The 19,317-nt window shown below is 36.9% G+C and overlaps 1 protein-coding gene across 3 annotated transcripts in view; it reads right to left on the bottom strand.

The window, feature by feature from the left end:
- The window catches only part of adgrd1 (adhesion G protein-coupled receptor D1), a 48,676-nt gene that overhangs the window by 9,593 nt on the left and 19,766 nt on the right, over positions 1-19,317 (bottom strand). For all 3 annotated transcript variants that reach the window (XM_082188074.1, XM_082188076.1, XM_082188075.1), the window contains 5 exons: positions 18,839-18,980; positions 5,238-5,311; positions 3,760-3,883; positions 1,051-1,154; positions 740-851 (listed from right to left, as the gene is read on the bottom strand). In XM_082188074.1, the coding sequence (XP_082044200.1) occupies positions 740-851; positions 1,051-1,154; positions 3,760-3,883; positions 5,238-5,311; positions 18,839-18,980 (556 nt within the window). The remainder of the gene's footprint in view (positions 1-739; positions 852-1,050; positions 1,155-3,759; positions 3,884-5,237; positions 5,312-18,838; positions 18,981-19,317) is intronic.

Below are 19,317 nucleotides of genomic sequence, written 5' to 3'. Positions count from 1 at the left end.
ATTAACTGAGTATCAAATGAATCTGTCCGTAATGCCAGAGGCATGTTAGGAGATTAGTGCAGCAGTCATCGGCTCTTTCCACCTTATTGGATTACTTTATGAAATGACAACATGTTTCTGATAATGATACGATAATCACCATAGACAACAAACACAATTAAAACACAATCACATCTTGTAAATAAGATGTTGATGTCATTTGAACATTTCATTAGCATCTTTAACATGTGGAAAATTATTGTTCTTTGCAAACTCCCAATTTTGTTTTAGTTATTGTCTTTGCTTATGTAGTGCAGAACTGTGGCATACAGCAAACGTCAAAGGGTGTGGTGCAGGATGACTTTAGTATTTAAGACGATATATTATTAAAATAATCAAACTCTAAATCTAAATAATAAAAAAAAACAGTTTTTCTCTCTTACAATAACTATTGTTTTTAATGATACTACGTGGCCGCATTACCACCTTGGGATTGTATTATTTTTCTAATAATTCAACGGCCCGTCATCAATTATTCCTTACTTAAAGAACATACTGTTCTTGAATCTTCTGGAATCCCAAAATGAATAATGGTTAATTGATCTAATATATCAATATTACCAGTATCTGTATCTTATAACTGTCAGAAAACAAGCAACTTTGTCATAATTACAGAAGAAATACAGAATATAATGGGGATCTTCAAGTCAAAAAAGGCTGAGAAGCAGTGCTTTAAGATGAGTACGCTAGATGGACTCACCGTGCCGGGACTGAAGCGGAAACTGATGAGCAGGAGGACCTGAGCCACTAAAATGGCAAATGCCAAGTTGGCATGAATATGGTAACGCTGGTTACGGATGGTGCTAACAGACCTGTGTGCAGAAAAAGTTATGAATTTTAAATAGTGATGGTGGAGAAACACTAAAGGCTTTTAGTGTTGAATGCAATTACAAGTTATCATACATAAAAAATCTAAAATGTTTTAACATGTAGTAGATACTTAAAAAAAAATATATATTTAAATAGAAGATTATAATCATGCATGTTCAAAAAGCAATATGGGTTACTTACGACAACACAGCAAAGGTCACCAGTGTAATTGCCAGGCAGAAAATAGAGATAGAGCAGCCAATGTAACTAATAGCAGAGAGCGCCACCTGGTGGGCCTTTGAGAGCTGTGGTGGAAACAAATGTGACAGCATTGATAATGAGATTGATGAATTTGGCTGGAAATCTGAAAGTGTATAACACAGAACCGAACAGGGTTAAATGAGTTGAAAACCCCAGATGTTACTGCATATAAGAGACACTGAATACCACAGCAACAATCCACTGATTGAAAAGTCAAAGGTTACCAATGTCCAGCTGTACTTGGATTGACGTTTGCATAATATTCAATGACTTGAAAGTTTCAACATCACTTCAAATTATTTCTTTGATTTTTCTTCTGTTTTTCTTAGAGAGCACTAACTATTTACAGACAAGGTAGACCAACGGTTGAAAAAAGATGAACAGTAACAGTCTTGCTTTATCAAATATACATATATAAGTATACAACTTGTAATACACTACCGTTCAAAAGTTTTGGGTCAGGAATATTTCTCTTAAAATTAATACTTTTATTCAGCAAGGATGCATTAAATTGACCAAAAGTGACAGTAAAGACATGTATAATGCTTATTTAACAAAATATTTATATTTCAAATAAACGCTGTTCTTCTGATATGTACAGTATATTCTTCAAAGAATCCTGAAACAAATGTATCATGATTTCCACAAAAATATTTATTAGCACAGCTGTTTTCAACATTGGTATTAATAAGAAAAGCACCAAATCAGCATTTGATTTATGAAAGACCATGTGACACAGGAAAACAGTTACTTTAAATTGTAATAATATCTCACAATATTTCTGTTGTGTTACTGTATACTGTATTTTTGATCAAATAAATGCAGAGTTGGCAAGCATAAGAGACTTCTTTCAAAAACATTATCGACCCCCCAAAAATGTGTACGTCATACCACAGTTTGATTTACTAGAAAATATTACAACTAAAACTAAGACTAAACTAAAATTTAAACTAATTTACTGTATTTTTCAAAACTAGTGGTTTATTCTATACTTCCACAACTGAAGACATCATATTTACTGCTTTAAACTACTTTAATTTAGGAACTCTGACATTATTGAGCATTGTTTGCTGGCATCACATGACTTGGTCTCGGTACACACTTTAAAGCAACTGATTGGAAACAGAAGGTTCATAAATGTTTAAAAACTACAAAACAGAACTCGATTTTGCCCATCACAATTAAAATAAATAGAAAGTGTAAAATGGTTATAAAAGCTTATTTTGTTTTTTAGTGCAAAAACCCTTAACTAACAGATTTTCATGATACAACCCCTTATAACTGTTGGTAAAGAGCGAATAGATTTATTCACGAACATCCGTCAGGATATAGACTTGCATTGTTACGGTTCCTCTGACCCAGTGCCAGTAATTGGTGCGTCTGCACATCGGGCCTATTGGCAGTTGTTTTCCCCCATAATTCTATTTCCGTGCGTGGGTTCGATCGTACATTAACTCCGCTTCCTGCCTTGTGATTATCGCAGGCCCAGAATATCGAGGATCTGCAGAGCGGTGGAGAAAGCACGATTTCCTCTAGGCTTGAAGTACTGAGGTGAGCCGCTAATTGAAGCCCCGGCAGAGGCGGGCATTAGCATCAAAGCTCCAGAGGAGATGATTACATGACTGAGCGAGGACAGATTTTCTCAACAAACACATGCAGATGATAGACGCAGAAGAGCCAAGATGCACCTGGGTGCCTCGGTTTGGCTCACGCACCATCGGAGAATGAACCTCGAAACGGCAATCAGCCTTCGTGTGAAGCAATATGACTCTCATCTTCACAAACACGTCCCTACTTAGTGAGTACAGCTTGCTGACAGCATCTTTAGCCTGACTTAAATTCGCTCTTTAGTTCTCTTTAAATAAATCAACAGGACAAGGGTTACCAAAATATCAAGCTGTGCCTGTCGTTCTGTATTTCAAAGGCAGATGCTTACAAGCTTTCTCTGACAGATGACAATCCATTTGTCCGCCCAAACTCGACCCACAGTCCTCGACCCACACAACCTCTGACAAGCGGCCTCCCCTGAGACACTTTCACACACAACGATGAGTTTCGAATGAACCAGAAACAAAATCCTGCACGTCACCCCTGGAGAAGTGTCTCAACTGTGTCCAAACTGTCTTTTCTATTAAAGCTCTGCTGCTGATTTACAGAGAGTCTCGGCCAAACAAAACCTCAAGCCCTGCATGCTGCTGGCTCACTGCGGACGAGAAACACAGTCAGCATCGCATTCATCGCAGTGCCTTGGTGTTTTCAAAGATCCCTGATGGGATATGACCTAAATGCTCAATCAAGGTATCTTGAGAAATTCCACTAACCTCAGGCTTCGCTGCCAGTTTTGTACTATGTATATGTGCATATTTCTGCAGCTTATATAAGACTTAGGTAGTCAGATATAGATGTCACAGACTGAGCGCCCTCAAATTTCTGGTACTGTCTGCTTGTGCTTATATCTGTAAAGCAGGATTCAGTTCTCTTGTTTGCATTAAGATCAAATAGCATTAGAAAATTTGAAATAACAGCCAAGATGCTTTCATTTAAAAAGGGGCTGCACATACAGAATGTGTTTTTGCATTCAACAGAGAGATTAAGCCAGATGGAAAGGAGAAAATTCAAAAGTATTGAGTGACATTGAGAGTGCCTCACCTCCAAGGGAACCACTTGCATAAGGATGGCGAAGTTTGTCAGATGGTTGCACAAGCAAATGGAGAAGGACAGGTTTCCATCAGCTCTCACACAACCCTCATTGGACCACACACCCTCCTTAAAGCTGAAACACACACACACACACACACACACACACACACACACACACACACACACACACACACACACACACACACACACACACACACACACACACACACAGGTTTAATTGAGCATTACAGTTTCTGGAGTTATTCATTGTTTATATTGAAACCATACGCATTCACACCCTGGTCCAGCGTTAATGGAATTACCAGAGAGTTATTAATCAAATCTGATCTAAACGAAATCAAAACTAACGTAAGATCCCATTAATCTCAGTTAGAGAAAATATTACAGCTTCATCACTCCATTATGGATGCACTCATTTTTTTTTAATATCCACATGGGAGAAAGATTGAACAAGCATGAGAAAGAATGAAAAAGAGAAGAAAAGGGAGAAATGGATCTCACTCCAAATTAAATTATTAAATAATTTCACAATTTTCATGATCCTAAAATTGGCTTTGTTACTTGGCCTTAAGTGATTTTTCAGGTATAGCTATTTTGGTATAAGATTGCCTTTTATCAACAACAGACTTTCATGATTTCTAAAAGACTGGTTTGAATGACGAATTGCAAGAAAGAATGAAAGATTTAGATGTGCTAAATGTCATAAATGTAACCTGTATAGATAAAGGATAACAGTGGGATATAAATACAAGACACACACATTGATAAATCAAAGCACTTCCTGACAAGCTTTAACAGGAAACGTGAAATGAGACATTAAAATGACAGATAGAGAGAGATAGATGGGTGAGAGAGATTATACAGTAAGGACTGCATAAATATCTCTGGACAGTGAAACTGAGGATGAAAGTTGGGACATCCTTAAAAGGTCTAAAAATGTAAACGAGTCCGACATTGCGATCTTAATATTTTTAATAGAAAAAGTATGTAAAAATGCTTAACGAAGTTGTAAAAATAAGACTTTTATATCAAAGTGCTGTTAAGTTTTTGTCAGTAATAAAATAAAGTTTATAATTTACAGTAAAAAAACAGTATTTGGACATTCTCAGAAGTCTATGCGTGACACCATAACATCAAATATTGGTTATTGGTTATTATGCTGGTAATCAGTATATATTTTAAAGCAGATTTACACAGCAGATTTTAATAGTTAAAGTAAGTTAGTATATTAACAACGTACCGGATAGGAAAAACATGACTATGAACTATAAAATATACAAGCACTAAAAATGTCTGTCACTATATTTTTCCCCCCATAAATATATACATTTCCCCTGGATTTATTCTTTCAGGGCTTTGAGTCCAATATTGAATATTTGGTTACATTCTTGCAAATTACAAACTAATAATTGTGAAATATGAAACATTTGTGTGCAAAAAGAAGCGCTTGAAGATGTGAGACCCACCTGTAGTCCAGGAAAGCGCAGTACAGGAACACTTTATTGCTTTGGTTTAAGGCCAGGAGCTGCTGTTCTGTATTCTGAAAGACAGGAAACCAGAACAATTAAGAGTAAAACATCACAGATGTCACTTTCAAACCAAGCAGCTTTCTGTTGGTAAGTGCAGTAAAACTCCTGATCGTGCAAATTCCTGATAGAAAGAATAGATTTCGCCCACAAAATTTCGCTGAGCAATGGTAAATGTGACTGCACCTTTACTGTCATTCAGTCCAAAAGGTTCACTCCATCACACCAGAAGTTTGAGACAAGTGTTGCAGCATCAGTGGTGATCAACGTACAACCACAGTCTCTCAACACTGAGAGATTAGAGGCCAATATCGCTAAATATATCAATGGGCGACATTTCAAAACGTGCACACATACATGCACATTGCTTTCAAATAAATAAAGTCAGAAATAAGAACGCTTGCATATCTTCTCAATAGTCAGTCTCACAGAATATCCATGACTGCATGAAGGACACTATAAGCAATCAGGACGGAGTAAAGAACAGACCCAAATTCCAGACAGGAATGGAAAAGAACTGGAATAGAGGATGAAGGATGTTCGGAAATGACCCGGAAACTAGCTCTAGTATATCATAGATATAAAGATATCATTATTAGTGCAAGTAAGTGTTGAGGAACACTCAGGGTGACAAGTTAAACGATAGCTGATGCTTTCCATTACTGATAATACTCTTAACAGTCACAACAAATTATTTGGTCAGAACAAACAGTTTATAGCATTTCTCAAATCTCCCTCGTCCGCACATGGCTTTGAAGTGAGGATAACGGAGCTTGTTTATTAGTTTATAAAATATGGTTTAACTAATAAAATGGTGGTTTAAATGAAAGTGGCACAGTTTTTGTTGTGCTGTTGCCTGAAGGGCAACAAAACATATCATTAAAATCTAAAAGAAAAGAGCAGTATGACTTAGTGATTGCATGGGTGTTGAGAGACGCAAACCAGGTGCTTCCTTTTTTCTTTTCTTTTCTTTTTTTAAGGGGCCGCTTATGTGACACTTAAAATGTAAACTTTTGAAAACAGGTTTCAAAACGCACGTTTTTGAAAACTGTGACGTCATGCAACATGTTCAGTCTTAGGCGCGTAGTGTTTCTTTACAAAGTGACATCGCCAACTACTGGCCTGGCATGAATAATACAGCGTTTTTAGCAGTTTTAACAAATCCATGAGAACGGGGATCGTTTTGACAATGGTGTCTTTATGTGAAAAATGAAAAAAAAAAAAAAAAAAAAGGGAGGTTCTTTCCTTTTTAGAACATTGTTGTCATGTAAATGTACCCTAATTTTGCATTACTTGAATGGCTGGAATAAATGGCGTAAAGAATGTCAGTAAGTTTCAAAGAGGGAAATGTGTGTGACTGAAATTTAATTAAAATTGCACACTATATTTTGGTTCAGAGAAACAGATCATAAATGATGTTTTTTAAGATGTTTTAAAATGTTATCAACCTTAATCATTTTATGAATCAACCAATTTTTTATTTGTCTGTTATTTGGAGAAATGTAAGTTAGAAAGATATGACTTTTATATTAAAATATTGTTAAAATGATGTATTCATTTTTCTAGGCTTAGTGAATAAAATAACTTTTAATTTACAGTAGAGAAATTAAACAGTAAATGGATGCTCACAGAAGCCCCTCCATGACACAATCAAAATTTGATTTTATATTTTACTTAAAATAAAAGTATTTAAATAGAATATTTTTATTTTGTTGATGTATTATTCTGGTGTTCATCAGTAGCCTATAGGTTGCTATATTAACATCAAAGTTTTTTACACATTTACCATTATTTTATTTTTATTTTTTTATACCGAATAATTATAGTAGTATCTATTTGAAATAACCCTGTCCCTAAATTACATGCAAAAACAAAATGTGTCCAGCAGATTGCCTTTTCCAGTTCAAGTGGGTGGTTTTGGGTCAGATTCCAAGATGCTGCAATCCAAAAGTCTAGCTAAACTAGATTAGATAGAAAGTCTGAACCATACTGACAGTGACAAGAGAGGTGCGGGTATGGGTGTGGTTCTCTGCGTTCCACAAAGTTTTCACTTTCATTCGTTTCAGTTTCTATTGTCATACTCTCTCTCTAGGTCAAAATCTCAGTACTAAAATAAGAAGGTAATTTTTTCAGCTCCATCAGTAAGTCTCTCTCTCTCTCTCCAGTCAAATGAACACAGATGGGGTTGGCTTGGTGTTTGCGGCTCCCCCCTGCCCTGCAGCGCTCGGCACTTGCCAGAGAAGCGTGAAAGCACTCCAACACTTTATTAACAACAAAGGACTTGCAAAAGAGCACACAGTATTGGAGGAGCTCCCTTTCTAATGTATCCAAAGACACAGAAAGAATGAAATTACACAAAAACGCAGGTTGGTGATTAAGAAGAGGCTTTTTATGAGAAACGAGCCACAAGCTTGTATAGGTTTGGAATGAGTCCCTGAGTTATAACTTTTATTATAGCCACAAAAAAAATTGTAGTGGTAAAAATCATCATAGGGGTTAAACGCTGGCTAGATGTTACGTAAACTTCGATTTGGGGTGGGGGGAAGGTGCGTGGGGTATTTGGCAGCTGCTATGACATCATTCTCACCAGCCTATCAGATGACAGCAGGTTGTGTAATCACACATCAGGTCTATTCAGAGAGCATGAGTGGCATGTGTTCATAATTAAGCAGAAAACACACATCCCTGTCATGCTGATGGAATGGTTTACACAGTCACCACCGCCAACTGCTGCTTCAGTCTCTCTCCTGATTGGACGACATGTGTAATTCCAAGCACATGCAAGCCTCTGTATTGTCGTTCAGAGGAATGTGGAGAATGACAATAACGAGAATGTGGATCAACATCCTGGATCAAATTGACGGTCCTGGATGACAACCAATGATAATAAGGCATGTAAGCTGTGTTGAGCCCTGCGGATTTGATTTAATGTGGTTAAAATTTTACTAAATCACCAAAAGTCACAACAATTGAATAAAAAAGTTTCTTATTCAGCCTGACTCTCATCTTTTCTGTCAAAATATGAAACTTCTTCCACCAGATCGTGCCAGAGGTTAATATAAAACAACCTTGCAGCTTTGCTCTATTTGGGTCTTTTTCAAAGTTCCCCTGAAAGCTCCACGTGGGTGCCAAACTTCCTCACACTTGATCTCCATCAGTATCACCGCTTGCTTATGAATATAAACCAGAAAATGTAAATATAATTTAACATAATAAAAGGATTAATTTTTTATTTTTTTTTTATTTTAAAATGTAATTTATTCCTGTGATGGCAAAACTGAATTTTTAGCATAATTACTCCAGTCTTCAGTGTCACATGATCCTTCAGAAATCATTCTAATATGCTGATTTGCTGATCAAGAAACATTTATTATTACTATGAATGTTGATATTTTTGTGGAATATATGATAAATAAATTTTTTTCTGGATTCTTTGATGAATAGAAAGCTCAAAAGAACAGCATTTATTTGAAATAATATTATAAATATTTTAAAACATTATAAATGTCTGTACTAAAACTTTTGAATGGCAGTATACAATAAGCAATAATATTGTCAGAAATATTTTAGTATATAGAATAATATTAAACAATTTAAACAACAGCACATTGAATATTTTTTAGTTCTCACTGCGCTTTGATTTCAGTAGTTTTGCTGACATTTTCAAGCACTCAAATGAGCTTAATTTATGGATTGGATTAATTTTACTCCTACATCTGCTACTGTAGTAACATTTTGACTTAAATATGAGAAGTATGGGGTTCTCATCTGTCCTAATGTATCCACGTTGTAATGTGTTTTTGTGAATGTGCGAGACTTCCGATTTATTAGCCACTATAGGGAAATAACGAGAAGCATATATCAAAATGCAATAGACTGTAAAACTGTTTACTCTACAAACCAGCGTGTTTATAATTAAGACAATAAAATAAAATAATATGGTGTACCAGTTTGCAATATCAAGCAGCATAACAAGCTGTTTTGTACAGCTAAAATAATTGGAAGCGAATGACACCGTAAATCAGACACTCTCAAATAACAAATGGCTGCATCCGCGCCTACACGAAAAATAAGGTGGATAACAATTTATCCACAAAAAACATCCTTAGATACTATGTATCTTCACAATTTATAACTTTTACTCAAAAAGTCAATTGGTCAGAGTGTGCATCTGAAGGGCTGTCAGTACGGTAGAGTGGGAGTATTGTTTCCATACTTTTGGGACAGTACCCCTGATGCCTGCCTTGATGACTAACCCACTGACTAACTGAAGGAAAAACTGAGTGCTAGCAATACAATAAAGCCTATATTTCATTTACACAACACAAAAACAAGCCAACAGAATTCCCCAAGTGTTAAAGGAGCAATTGTCTGTTCTCTCAAAAACGTCAAAAAGCACCATAAAAGCAGTTCAAACATCTTACATTATATTCCAAGAAGATATCCATAAGATAGATTTGTATTCTAGTTTACAAATATTCAGGATGTAACGTTTTTTGATTAGCTGAAACTTTCTCTCTTTGATGAACTCATTCTCTCACACACATACGCAACAGCATATGCTCAGAATCGTCTGCTAAACATCTCCTCACACATTCTCTCTTATTGAGACCAAACCCAGTTACACACCATATGAAACATGCTGCCTTTGGTTTCCTGAGGTATGCTTGTTAATGGCACTGCACTGGGGGATATTTAAAGAACTGCTGTCTAAATAAAGCCTGGCTGGGCTAAATTTAAAAACACAGTGCGCGTAGTCCAAGCTTAACACAGAAGATAAATGTTGAAAAGTAAATGTAGGTTTTCAGTCTCTCTCGTTCTATTCACAGGCTCTGTAATTACATACGTTTATGGACAGGCTGGGCTGTAATTTAGAGCAGCTGTTTCTGTACACGGAGAATACAAAGACTAATGCACTTGAAAAGTCAATGACAACGCAAAGACATGTTCCATCGAAAACTTGGAAATGAGACAGGAATGGGAAATGTGACAAGCCATATTTGAACTGTGTTACCCAAATAAGCACCATGGATCACAGTGTTGGAGTGCAAGAGCTAACCACAAACTTCAATCTGATTCTCACAATATCACAAATAAGGCTCAAGCCACATAGCTAAATTTGAAACAATATATGTAATTGCTTTATCCTTGGCTACTTTTGATAATGGGAAATGAGAAACACTCGAACTGTGACACTGTGCATAAACGTTTAGAGCAGTGGTTCCCAAACAGGGGTACATGAGGTGACAGAGGGGGTACGCAAACAAAATGCTGACATTGCAAATGTGACATTGATTTTATACAATAGTTCAATATACAAAAGTAAAGTACATTCTAAACACTGTATTGCCAGTATTATTCGCTCTATTTTGCAATGAAATAAAAGTTACAACGAAGGCAAAAACACACAATATGAGAAACACTTTGAGAAACACCATGAGAGAGAGTTGAACATTTTGAAAGTTAAACATGTGGATCCGCGTATCTTTATAAATATTGGTCCATCCATGTGGTAAGACTTGGCTGACGTAGATGAGACTGAGGTGGTAAAACATCTGCATAGGAGCTGTACGTGGGAGAAACCCAGTGAGGTGCTCAGGGGGTCAGCCAGTTGATGGACGTCCTCCGGATCTCTGGAAAAAGGAAATGGTTGAAGTCTCTGTGGAACGCTAAAACCTGGATCCAGTCAAGGCTAAATATGCAGTGGAACGTGCTCAGGTGATCATGTGGGGACATTTTAAGAGCTTAATGGTATTTCTATCATAATTTTGATGAAAACACAAGCTTGGAGGATTTGTTCACTGTAAATCATAATATGAGAGTGGTCTAAAAATATAATGGTAAGAGTAACAAGGCAAGGCAGAACTAACAGTTTAAAGGTTCTGTTTTCAGGCATTCAGAGCAAAAGAGTGGCAGAGGGAAAGAAAGAGAAAGATATGGAGAGGGAGAAAAGGAGGAGGCCACACAATCCGCAGCCGTTAGCTACAACAGGATCGCTTTAGCCAGACCATCTGCTATAGATTATAACGATTCATCTGAGAAAGCGTGAGAGAGGGAGAGGAAATAAAGACAGAGGGGACGTCAGACCAACTGAAAGACACATTCAGTGAAAGACTGGAGAAATGAAGGAGAAGAAGAGAGGGAGAATAAGTGATTGAGCCAATGTAGGTGAGTGAATGAATGAATGAATGAGTGGTTGCATGAGCCAATGATTGAATAAGTAGGTGAACGAATGAGTGGCAGAATAAATCAGTCAAGTGAGTGAATGGGTGATTGGGTGAATCAGTCAAGTGAGTGAATGAGTGGTTGAATGATTTAGGCAGCGAGTGAATGAGTGACTTAGTGAATCAGTCAGTAAATGAGTGGTTGAATGAATCAAGCAGCGAGTGAATAAGTGGTTGAATGAATCAGTCAGCGAGTGAATGAGTGATTTAATTAATCAGTCAGTGAGTGAATGAGTGGTTGAATGCATCCGTAAGTGAGTGAATGAGTGGTTGGATGAATCAGTCAGCGAGTGAATGAGTGATTGAATTAATCAGTCAGCAAGTGAACGACTGGCTGAATGAATCAGTCTGCGAGTGAATTAGTGGCTGAATGAATCAGTCAGTGAGTGAATGAGTGGCTGAATGAATCAGTCTGCGAGTGAATTAGTGGCTGAATGAATCAGTCAGTGAGTGAATGAGTGGCTGAATGAATCAGTCAGTGAGTGAATTAGTAGCTGAATGAATCAGTCAGTGAGTGAATGAGTGGCTGAATGAATCAGTCAGAGAGTGAATTAGTGGCTGAATGAACCAGTCAGCGAGTGAATAAGTGATTGAATGAATCAGTCAGCGAGTGAATGAGTGGCTGAATGAATCAGTTAGTGAGTGAATGAGTGGCTGAATGAATCAGTCAGCGAGTGAATTAGTTGCTGAATGAATCAGTCAGTGAGTGAATGAGTGGCTGAATGAATCAGTCAGAGAGTGAATTAGTGGCTGAATGAACCAGTCAGCGAGTGAATAAGTGATTGAATGAATCAGTCAGCGAGTGAATGAGTGGCTGAATGAATCAGTTAGTGAGTGAATGAGTGGCTGAATGAATCAGTCAGCGAGTGAATTAGTTGCTGAATGAATCAGTCAGTGAGTGAATGAGTGGCTGAATGAATCAGTCAGTGAGTGAATTAGTTGCTGAATGAATCAGTCAGAGAGTGAATTAGTGGCTGAATGAACCAGTCAGCGAGTGAATAAGTGATTGAATGAAACAGTTAGAGTGAATGAGTGGTTGAATGAATCAGTCAGCGAGTGAATGAGTGAGTGAGAGTGCTAGTCCATGCCAGGGCCAGTCACGTTTCCATTGTCACTTCAGGGGCTTGATTGTGCCTGTTCAGGGCTTCTTCAGGGCCAATGGCCAGGGGCTTTTGGACCGCCGAATACATCATAATTGTGTTTATTTGGTTTCATATTTCATGTTAACTCTTTCCCAGCCATTGACAAGATTTTCCATCATTTATAACACAGCGCTTCTCTGTCACAAGTTTTTCCAGCAATCCATGTTTTCACTGTTATATGGTAGGGGGAGCAATCACACATCTTCTGAAATAGTACAAAATCTCCAGATCCAAAAACAAGCATTTTCTCAGCTATTTGGTCAAAATGTAAATTTTTCATGAAACTTTCCCTTATTCAAGTGTTGATAAAAAATATGAATTAAGCTAGAATAAAATTGAGATTTTTGTATTTGTTTGTTTTAAAAGCAGAGGCTCTGTTCTTTCTTTTGATATATTTTAGGTTCAGATATTCATACAACAAAGTATTCTGGGGGTCGTGAAATTTAGGTGAAAATGATAATAAAAAAAATTGCCGCTGACTGGCAAAAAAACAAAAAACAAAAAAAAACCTGGTGGGGAAAGAGTTAATATGTCTACATAGGAGTTAATGTAATATCTCTTCCCTGAGCCTCTGTTGATACGTTTGTCAAAAATGACATCATAACTCCGGTTTTCTTTTAGAGAGCTCCTCTGTTGCTCTGGCTAAAAGGATAACAACAGAGTGAGACAGGAGAGATTGCTCAAACCTCATCAGATCTTACAATTTTGTGAAAAACTAATGGAAGTTATCATTCCTTCTACAGAAATGTGACAAATGTGAGAATTTATAAATGTGCACACTTCTGGACAAGAAGCACTAATAGAATTATGCAGTCCTGTGAGGGCAAAGAAACGGGAGAAGATGCGAATGATTAAGTATGTGTCATGCGTGTCCCAGTCTGATTAGAAAGTTTCCCCTTTCTAGTGAATTGGTGGTGTGACATTATTTGTTCCAGGGAGGTATGGCAAAGGCGAGTTTTAGGGTAACGCTGCGGGGCTACTAGCCCGACAGTGGAAACACCGCTTGATTTTGACCTTGTGGTTCGAGGTCCAAGGCTATAGGCCCCGTCCAGCCTGTTGATAGCCATGGATCACACTGCCCCGACAGTGGCTAATGACAGGTTGAGAAGAGTGATTAGTTAGTAATGAATAAATTAGTGTGTGAGCGAGTGACCTACTGAGTGTATGGGTGAGCGAGGGAGTGAGTCAGCCGGCGTTGAAAGTGAGTGAGTTCAGACAGGAACTGGGTGTGTGTAAGTTATAAAAGCATCTGGCAGTGAGCACATACTCATTATTGTAACTTTAAAAACCCCAACTGTACTAAGTAGACAACAAAAGTCCCCAGTCATAAATCAAAATGCATGTCAGACTTGGTGAGATTTTTTATAAGTTGTAATGCCATTAGGGCTGTGTGAATATGTAATTAAATCTGAACCACAGCGGAAATACCTCCTTGACCAAAACTGCTTGTGGTTCAGTAATTCACCAGAAACATCTTTACTGGACACACAACCACATTCACATGAACGCAAACAAAAACACACAGCACAATGGGATGATTAGAGTAATCCAGTCCAGGCTGCTTCATATTCACATCGGATTCGGAGGTGCACTGTATTAAGATGAATAAACAGCCTCTAGTAATGTCTTTGATTAACGTAAACATACAAGTGCAAGTACAAGCTTGCACACAGCGCAACAGACGTGCGCTCATGCTCAGTATGCGTGGCGTCTCTGTTTTGTGTCCGCTCCGCTGAAACTTTATTAGATTGTAAAGGCAGCGAAAGCTTGTCAGAAATCTTTTTTTAATCCTTGTGATTTCGACACTGAGCATCGCCAGCATTCCTCATGAAATCACTCTTTCCATTTGTTCACCTCGTGCCATGTGATTCAGCAGTGAGAGATGGGACAGGTGAAGAGAAGAGAGGGAAGAAAAGGAGAAATAAAAGATGAGGTAATGAGATGATTGCTGCTTATAATTGCTCAATTGTCGCTTAGGTTGCTGTCTGTGTAGTTTAGGGATGGGAGTTGGGACAGGATTTTTGACTAGTCAGCCAACAATGCAGTGCTTTAGTGGGTGGAAATACACTGTGAAACTCTTTTGTGGAAACTAGCATCTTTAAATCACAGCAGCAACAAAATGTTAAAGCTAAAAACAACAAACGAACAAAAACAACAACAACAACTAATTGACAAGTTGGTTGTTAAAGGGGTGGTTGATTATGATTTCACTTTTTTAACTTTAGTAATGTTGATGTTTGAGCATAAACAACATCTGCCAAGTCACAATGCTCAAAGTTCAAAGCAAAGGGAGATATTTTATTTTAAAGAAATTGCTTTTTAAGGCGAGACACTACAGGTGAATAGGGTAAAAAATTTAACTAGCAGATATCACCATGAAACTTTCCCAGTTGATTACCTACATTAAGATGAGAAAAAAATTGATTACAGGTTTTCTATAATTTAAAGTTTAAATATGCAAATTAGGCATATCTAATATGTAATTAAATATGCGCTATTTTGCATATATTTTAAAAAACGAAATCTGAGTATTGGATAAAGCCAGGTTAAAAATTATTTTTTCATTGTGTTCACATATTAGATGGGAAAAAAATTACAGAGGGATTTATGGATATCTACTTTTGTTATCCTGTAAATCAGAATATACTGTCAATAGCCTTAAAAAAATGATTTTCGCCATGTTTTTTGGAATAAAATGTTATATAAATCAGGCTAGGAATAATATATTTACAAATCCCTCTGTAAATGTCTTCATAATATAACTAGGTACAAGACTGGAAAGTTTGGTGTATATAGGTGCTACTGAAGTGGAGATTTCGGACTTGGAGTATGAGAGAAAGGTCATTTTGAGAAAACGGGCTTTAAAGATTTATTATCAGCCAATGAGATTGTGCATTCAGCCCTTTTACTTTCACGATTGGTTGCTGATAAAAAGGAAATGACCATATTTGGATCCGACAGCATTGTACAGGAGAGAGAGAGCTATCCAGCGGTGCGCACCGTGTGATGACAGGAAGAAGACAGAGATCGCGGAGCAGCGGGAGGATTAAGAACGCCAACTTTTGTTGAATTTATGAGAAATCTACAGACGCGATCAGACAAAGTGTAGTAAAATAAAGACCTAAATGTGTATTTCGGACTTTTATTCACCACAAGTCTGAAAGAAGACATGTTATTGAAGACAAATATCCAAAAATATCAAAATTGACCAGTAAAAAAAAAACGATGTTTTTGCCTGCCGTGTCTCACCTTAAGGACTACAACAAACGACTGGTAGGGACTACACAACATTCCTCCCGGGTCAGTGACATCACTAACCCTAAAATTTACATAAACCCCGCCCCCGGGAACGCGATTTATAGATATAGACAGAATATGCTAATCAATGATTAGAAGATAGTTAATTCCACATCAGCTACATAAATTTAAACATAAACAAAAAAGATTTAGAAATTTTCAGGACACAAGCTGTTGTAGCTCCGCCCCCCATGCTGGGAGCAGCTGCTCATTTGCATTTAAAGGGACAGACACAAAAACGGTGCATTTTTGCTCACCCTTAAAAAGTGACAATTATAACATGCTATATAAAAATATCTGTGGGGTATGTTGAGCTAAAACTTCATATACACACTCTGGAGACATCAAAGACTTATTTTAAATCTTGTGAAAAGAGCATTATACCAGCCCTTTAAACAATTAGAAGAGTAATTTGACCCTTTGCTACAACCATCAAAGCACCTGTTTCATAGCAAATCCACCACCTTAAATAATAAAGACAATTATTGAATTATTGACAGCATTAATGGCTGTATTTAGTGTTCATACTATCGATCAAAATATTTTATACAACAAGGATGCATTAAAGTGATCAAAAGTGACAGTAGAGACATACACAGTTACAAAAAAAGGAAAATAAATGCTGTTCTTTTGTTCTTTCTATTCATCAAATAATATTTACTAAGAAAATATGTATCACGGTTTCCCAAAAAAATGTTAAGCACCACAACTATTGACAACATTGATAATAATAAGAAATGTTCTTGAGCAACAGATCAGCATATTAGAATGATTTCTGAAGGATCATGTGACACTGAAGACTGGAGTAATGATGCTGGAAATTCAGCTTTTTAAAATCTATTAAAATAGAAATCAGTTATTTTAAATTGTAATTATAAATTACCTGTATTTTGCTCAAACAAATGCAGCCTTGGTGAGGTATAAGAGACTTCTTAAGGTAGTATATATTTTGCAAAGAAATGCTCCTGAACGTGAACATGATCTTAAATTAGCCTAATTATAAAGGATTTCCTTAAGACCAAATAGTCTTGCACAAGTCTTGCTCTGATCACAGGGGAAATTTCCCATGAGAACCACTGACATCATCCAAAAAAACACGGACAGCAAATCATTTCTTCACAAATATTCAACATTTGTTAAATCATTCTACCTAAAAAGCCAGTGGCCAAAAACACAAAACCAACCATTATCTTAAAAACAGTCTTATCACAGTAATCCATCACTGACACTGACAGAATATTGATCTAGTGAATCAGCTCACACATTACTCATGAAACACTGCCTCTGTTATGGACAGTCCTACACACCGGAAGCCAGTGTCCCAAGATTAATTAGACAGTCATTTAAACTATGACCTAAGGAAATTAAAATGTCTGGTGTCAATTTTCCTAATGTGTATAGTTGGGATGTTCAAAATTACATATTTTCAATTCATACCAGTCATTGTAATTTCTGAACCATTATTGCTCAGTTTTAAGAAAGCTGTGGATATATTTTGATTGGACCCTGCAAAAGCATTTGCATCTGTGTTTGAGTAGTGTTTCTGGCTTTACTCTTTTAGGTTCCTTTCATTTAGCAATTAGCATAATGGTCTTTGTACAAAGACGCACACATTTCCATCAACAAACATCACTGAAATAATCATCTCTCACAAAACCATAAAAAGCCAGCAAAACAAACGTTTGTCTCTATAGTTACATGCATGCCAGCATGGTTTTGATTTGGAAAGCATTGAAAAAGCTTTAAAAAGAACAATGAAAAAAGAAACGACCGCTCAGTAAAATAGGTTTAAATGTTTTTCTTTGATGTGATTACACTGTATATGAGCTTATTTATTTATTGAAAAGGTTTAGCAGATCTTATGTAATGGTAAAGAGCACAGTGAGCTGTAAAATGTGGGTTAGTTGATGGATATTGTGTGTAACGTGGTGTGTGAAATCCAATGCTACGGTGAACTCCTCACTGTTTTTTTGTTGTTTTTTTAACAGCAAATATCCTCCCAAAACATGTTGTATTGGTTAACTTGTCTACATGCCATCTGTATTCATTTTTGATGGGTTTCCCATGGAAATTTGGCTGACAGATGCATCCTCGACTGAGTCGTACCATCTGCGCACACAGGCCAAATAAGCTCCTTGTTAAACCAAATCATCTTTCCCTTCTCAAAAGACCTCAAGGCTTATGGTTCCAGCGTTCGGAACCACTTTTCTTTTGGCAAAATACTCTCGCTGTTTCAGAACTGAAAAAAAGAGTGCAGAGGATGATGCAAACCGAAATGGATTTCCATGGTTAGTCCTGACAAGTCTGAACTCTGGGGTTCTTGTGTAACACAGCTCACCAAAAGACAAAACCACAAACACAGCTCACCAAAAAAAAAAAGGTCTTTGAAAGTTTTCCTCCAACATATCAAGTATAATTTTTGTACCGTTTAAGAAACATAAAGGAATGATTCTGGTTAGACAAAAGTCTCAGTAGAAATCTATGTATCAAACAGACCACAAATGTTAAGAATAGGCTGTCACAACCATCCTTCTCTCATCAGGAACTTTACTTTCTACCAGCGGCTCAGTGCTGAATCTCCCAGGCCAGACTGGGTCATAAATATTAATTTATGTTAATTGCATTCAATCTAACCTGATGTGCAGAAAGCCAGATGTTGGTTGATGAACGTGAGCACATTAGTTTAGAATGAGAATAAATTAAACGGTTGGTAGAACTTTCTGCTTGATCTTAAAGTTGTCGTTGTACATAATTTTTTCTTGTCACATTAGTCAAGCAAAATAAACTTGATAAAAAAAAACAAATGCTCACAAGCACCCACACTCCTGAATGAACATAAAAACGATCAAAATGAAGCGTTGAATTGACGTTCTCCTACCAGCTGATGCGTGAGGACGATCCGGATGAGCGGCTCAGTGGACAGGTTGAGTGACAGGACAGGAGATGGCTCCACCTTCAGAGAAATAAGATGACTGGCCATCTGGATCTTATAATCTTTAAAATCCACCGCCTCATTTATCCTGCAGAGATGGACAGTCAGTTATTGGCCATACTTGAATTACTGTTAATATTCCAGAATGAGCAATGAAAATTATGCTAATGCCACATTGTACAAAGTGAACATGTGCAGTGTTTGCTTAAAGGAGATATTTCTACCTGATTCTACCCATAAATTATAATTGTGTTGTTGTAACCTACTTTAATCAGGTTTATTTAACATAAAACAAGGGCATGCTGTTTTAACTTAATTGAGTGACACTGAACATACAATTTCCAATAAAACTCAGAATGGACACATTCTACAGTACACATTTGCACCTGCTTCTTACTGATCTGTGAATTTTGTGAAAATTGTGA

This window comes from Leuciscus leuciscus, assembly GCF_965113295.1.
Source record: "Leuciscus leuciscus genome assembly, chromosome: 13".
Lineage (NCBI taxonomy): Eukaryota > Metazoa > Chordata > Actinopteri > Cypriniformes > Leuciscidae > Leuciscus > Leuciscus leuciscus.
This window is presented reverse-complemented; position numbering and strand designations above follow the sequence as displayed.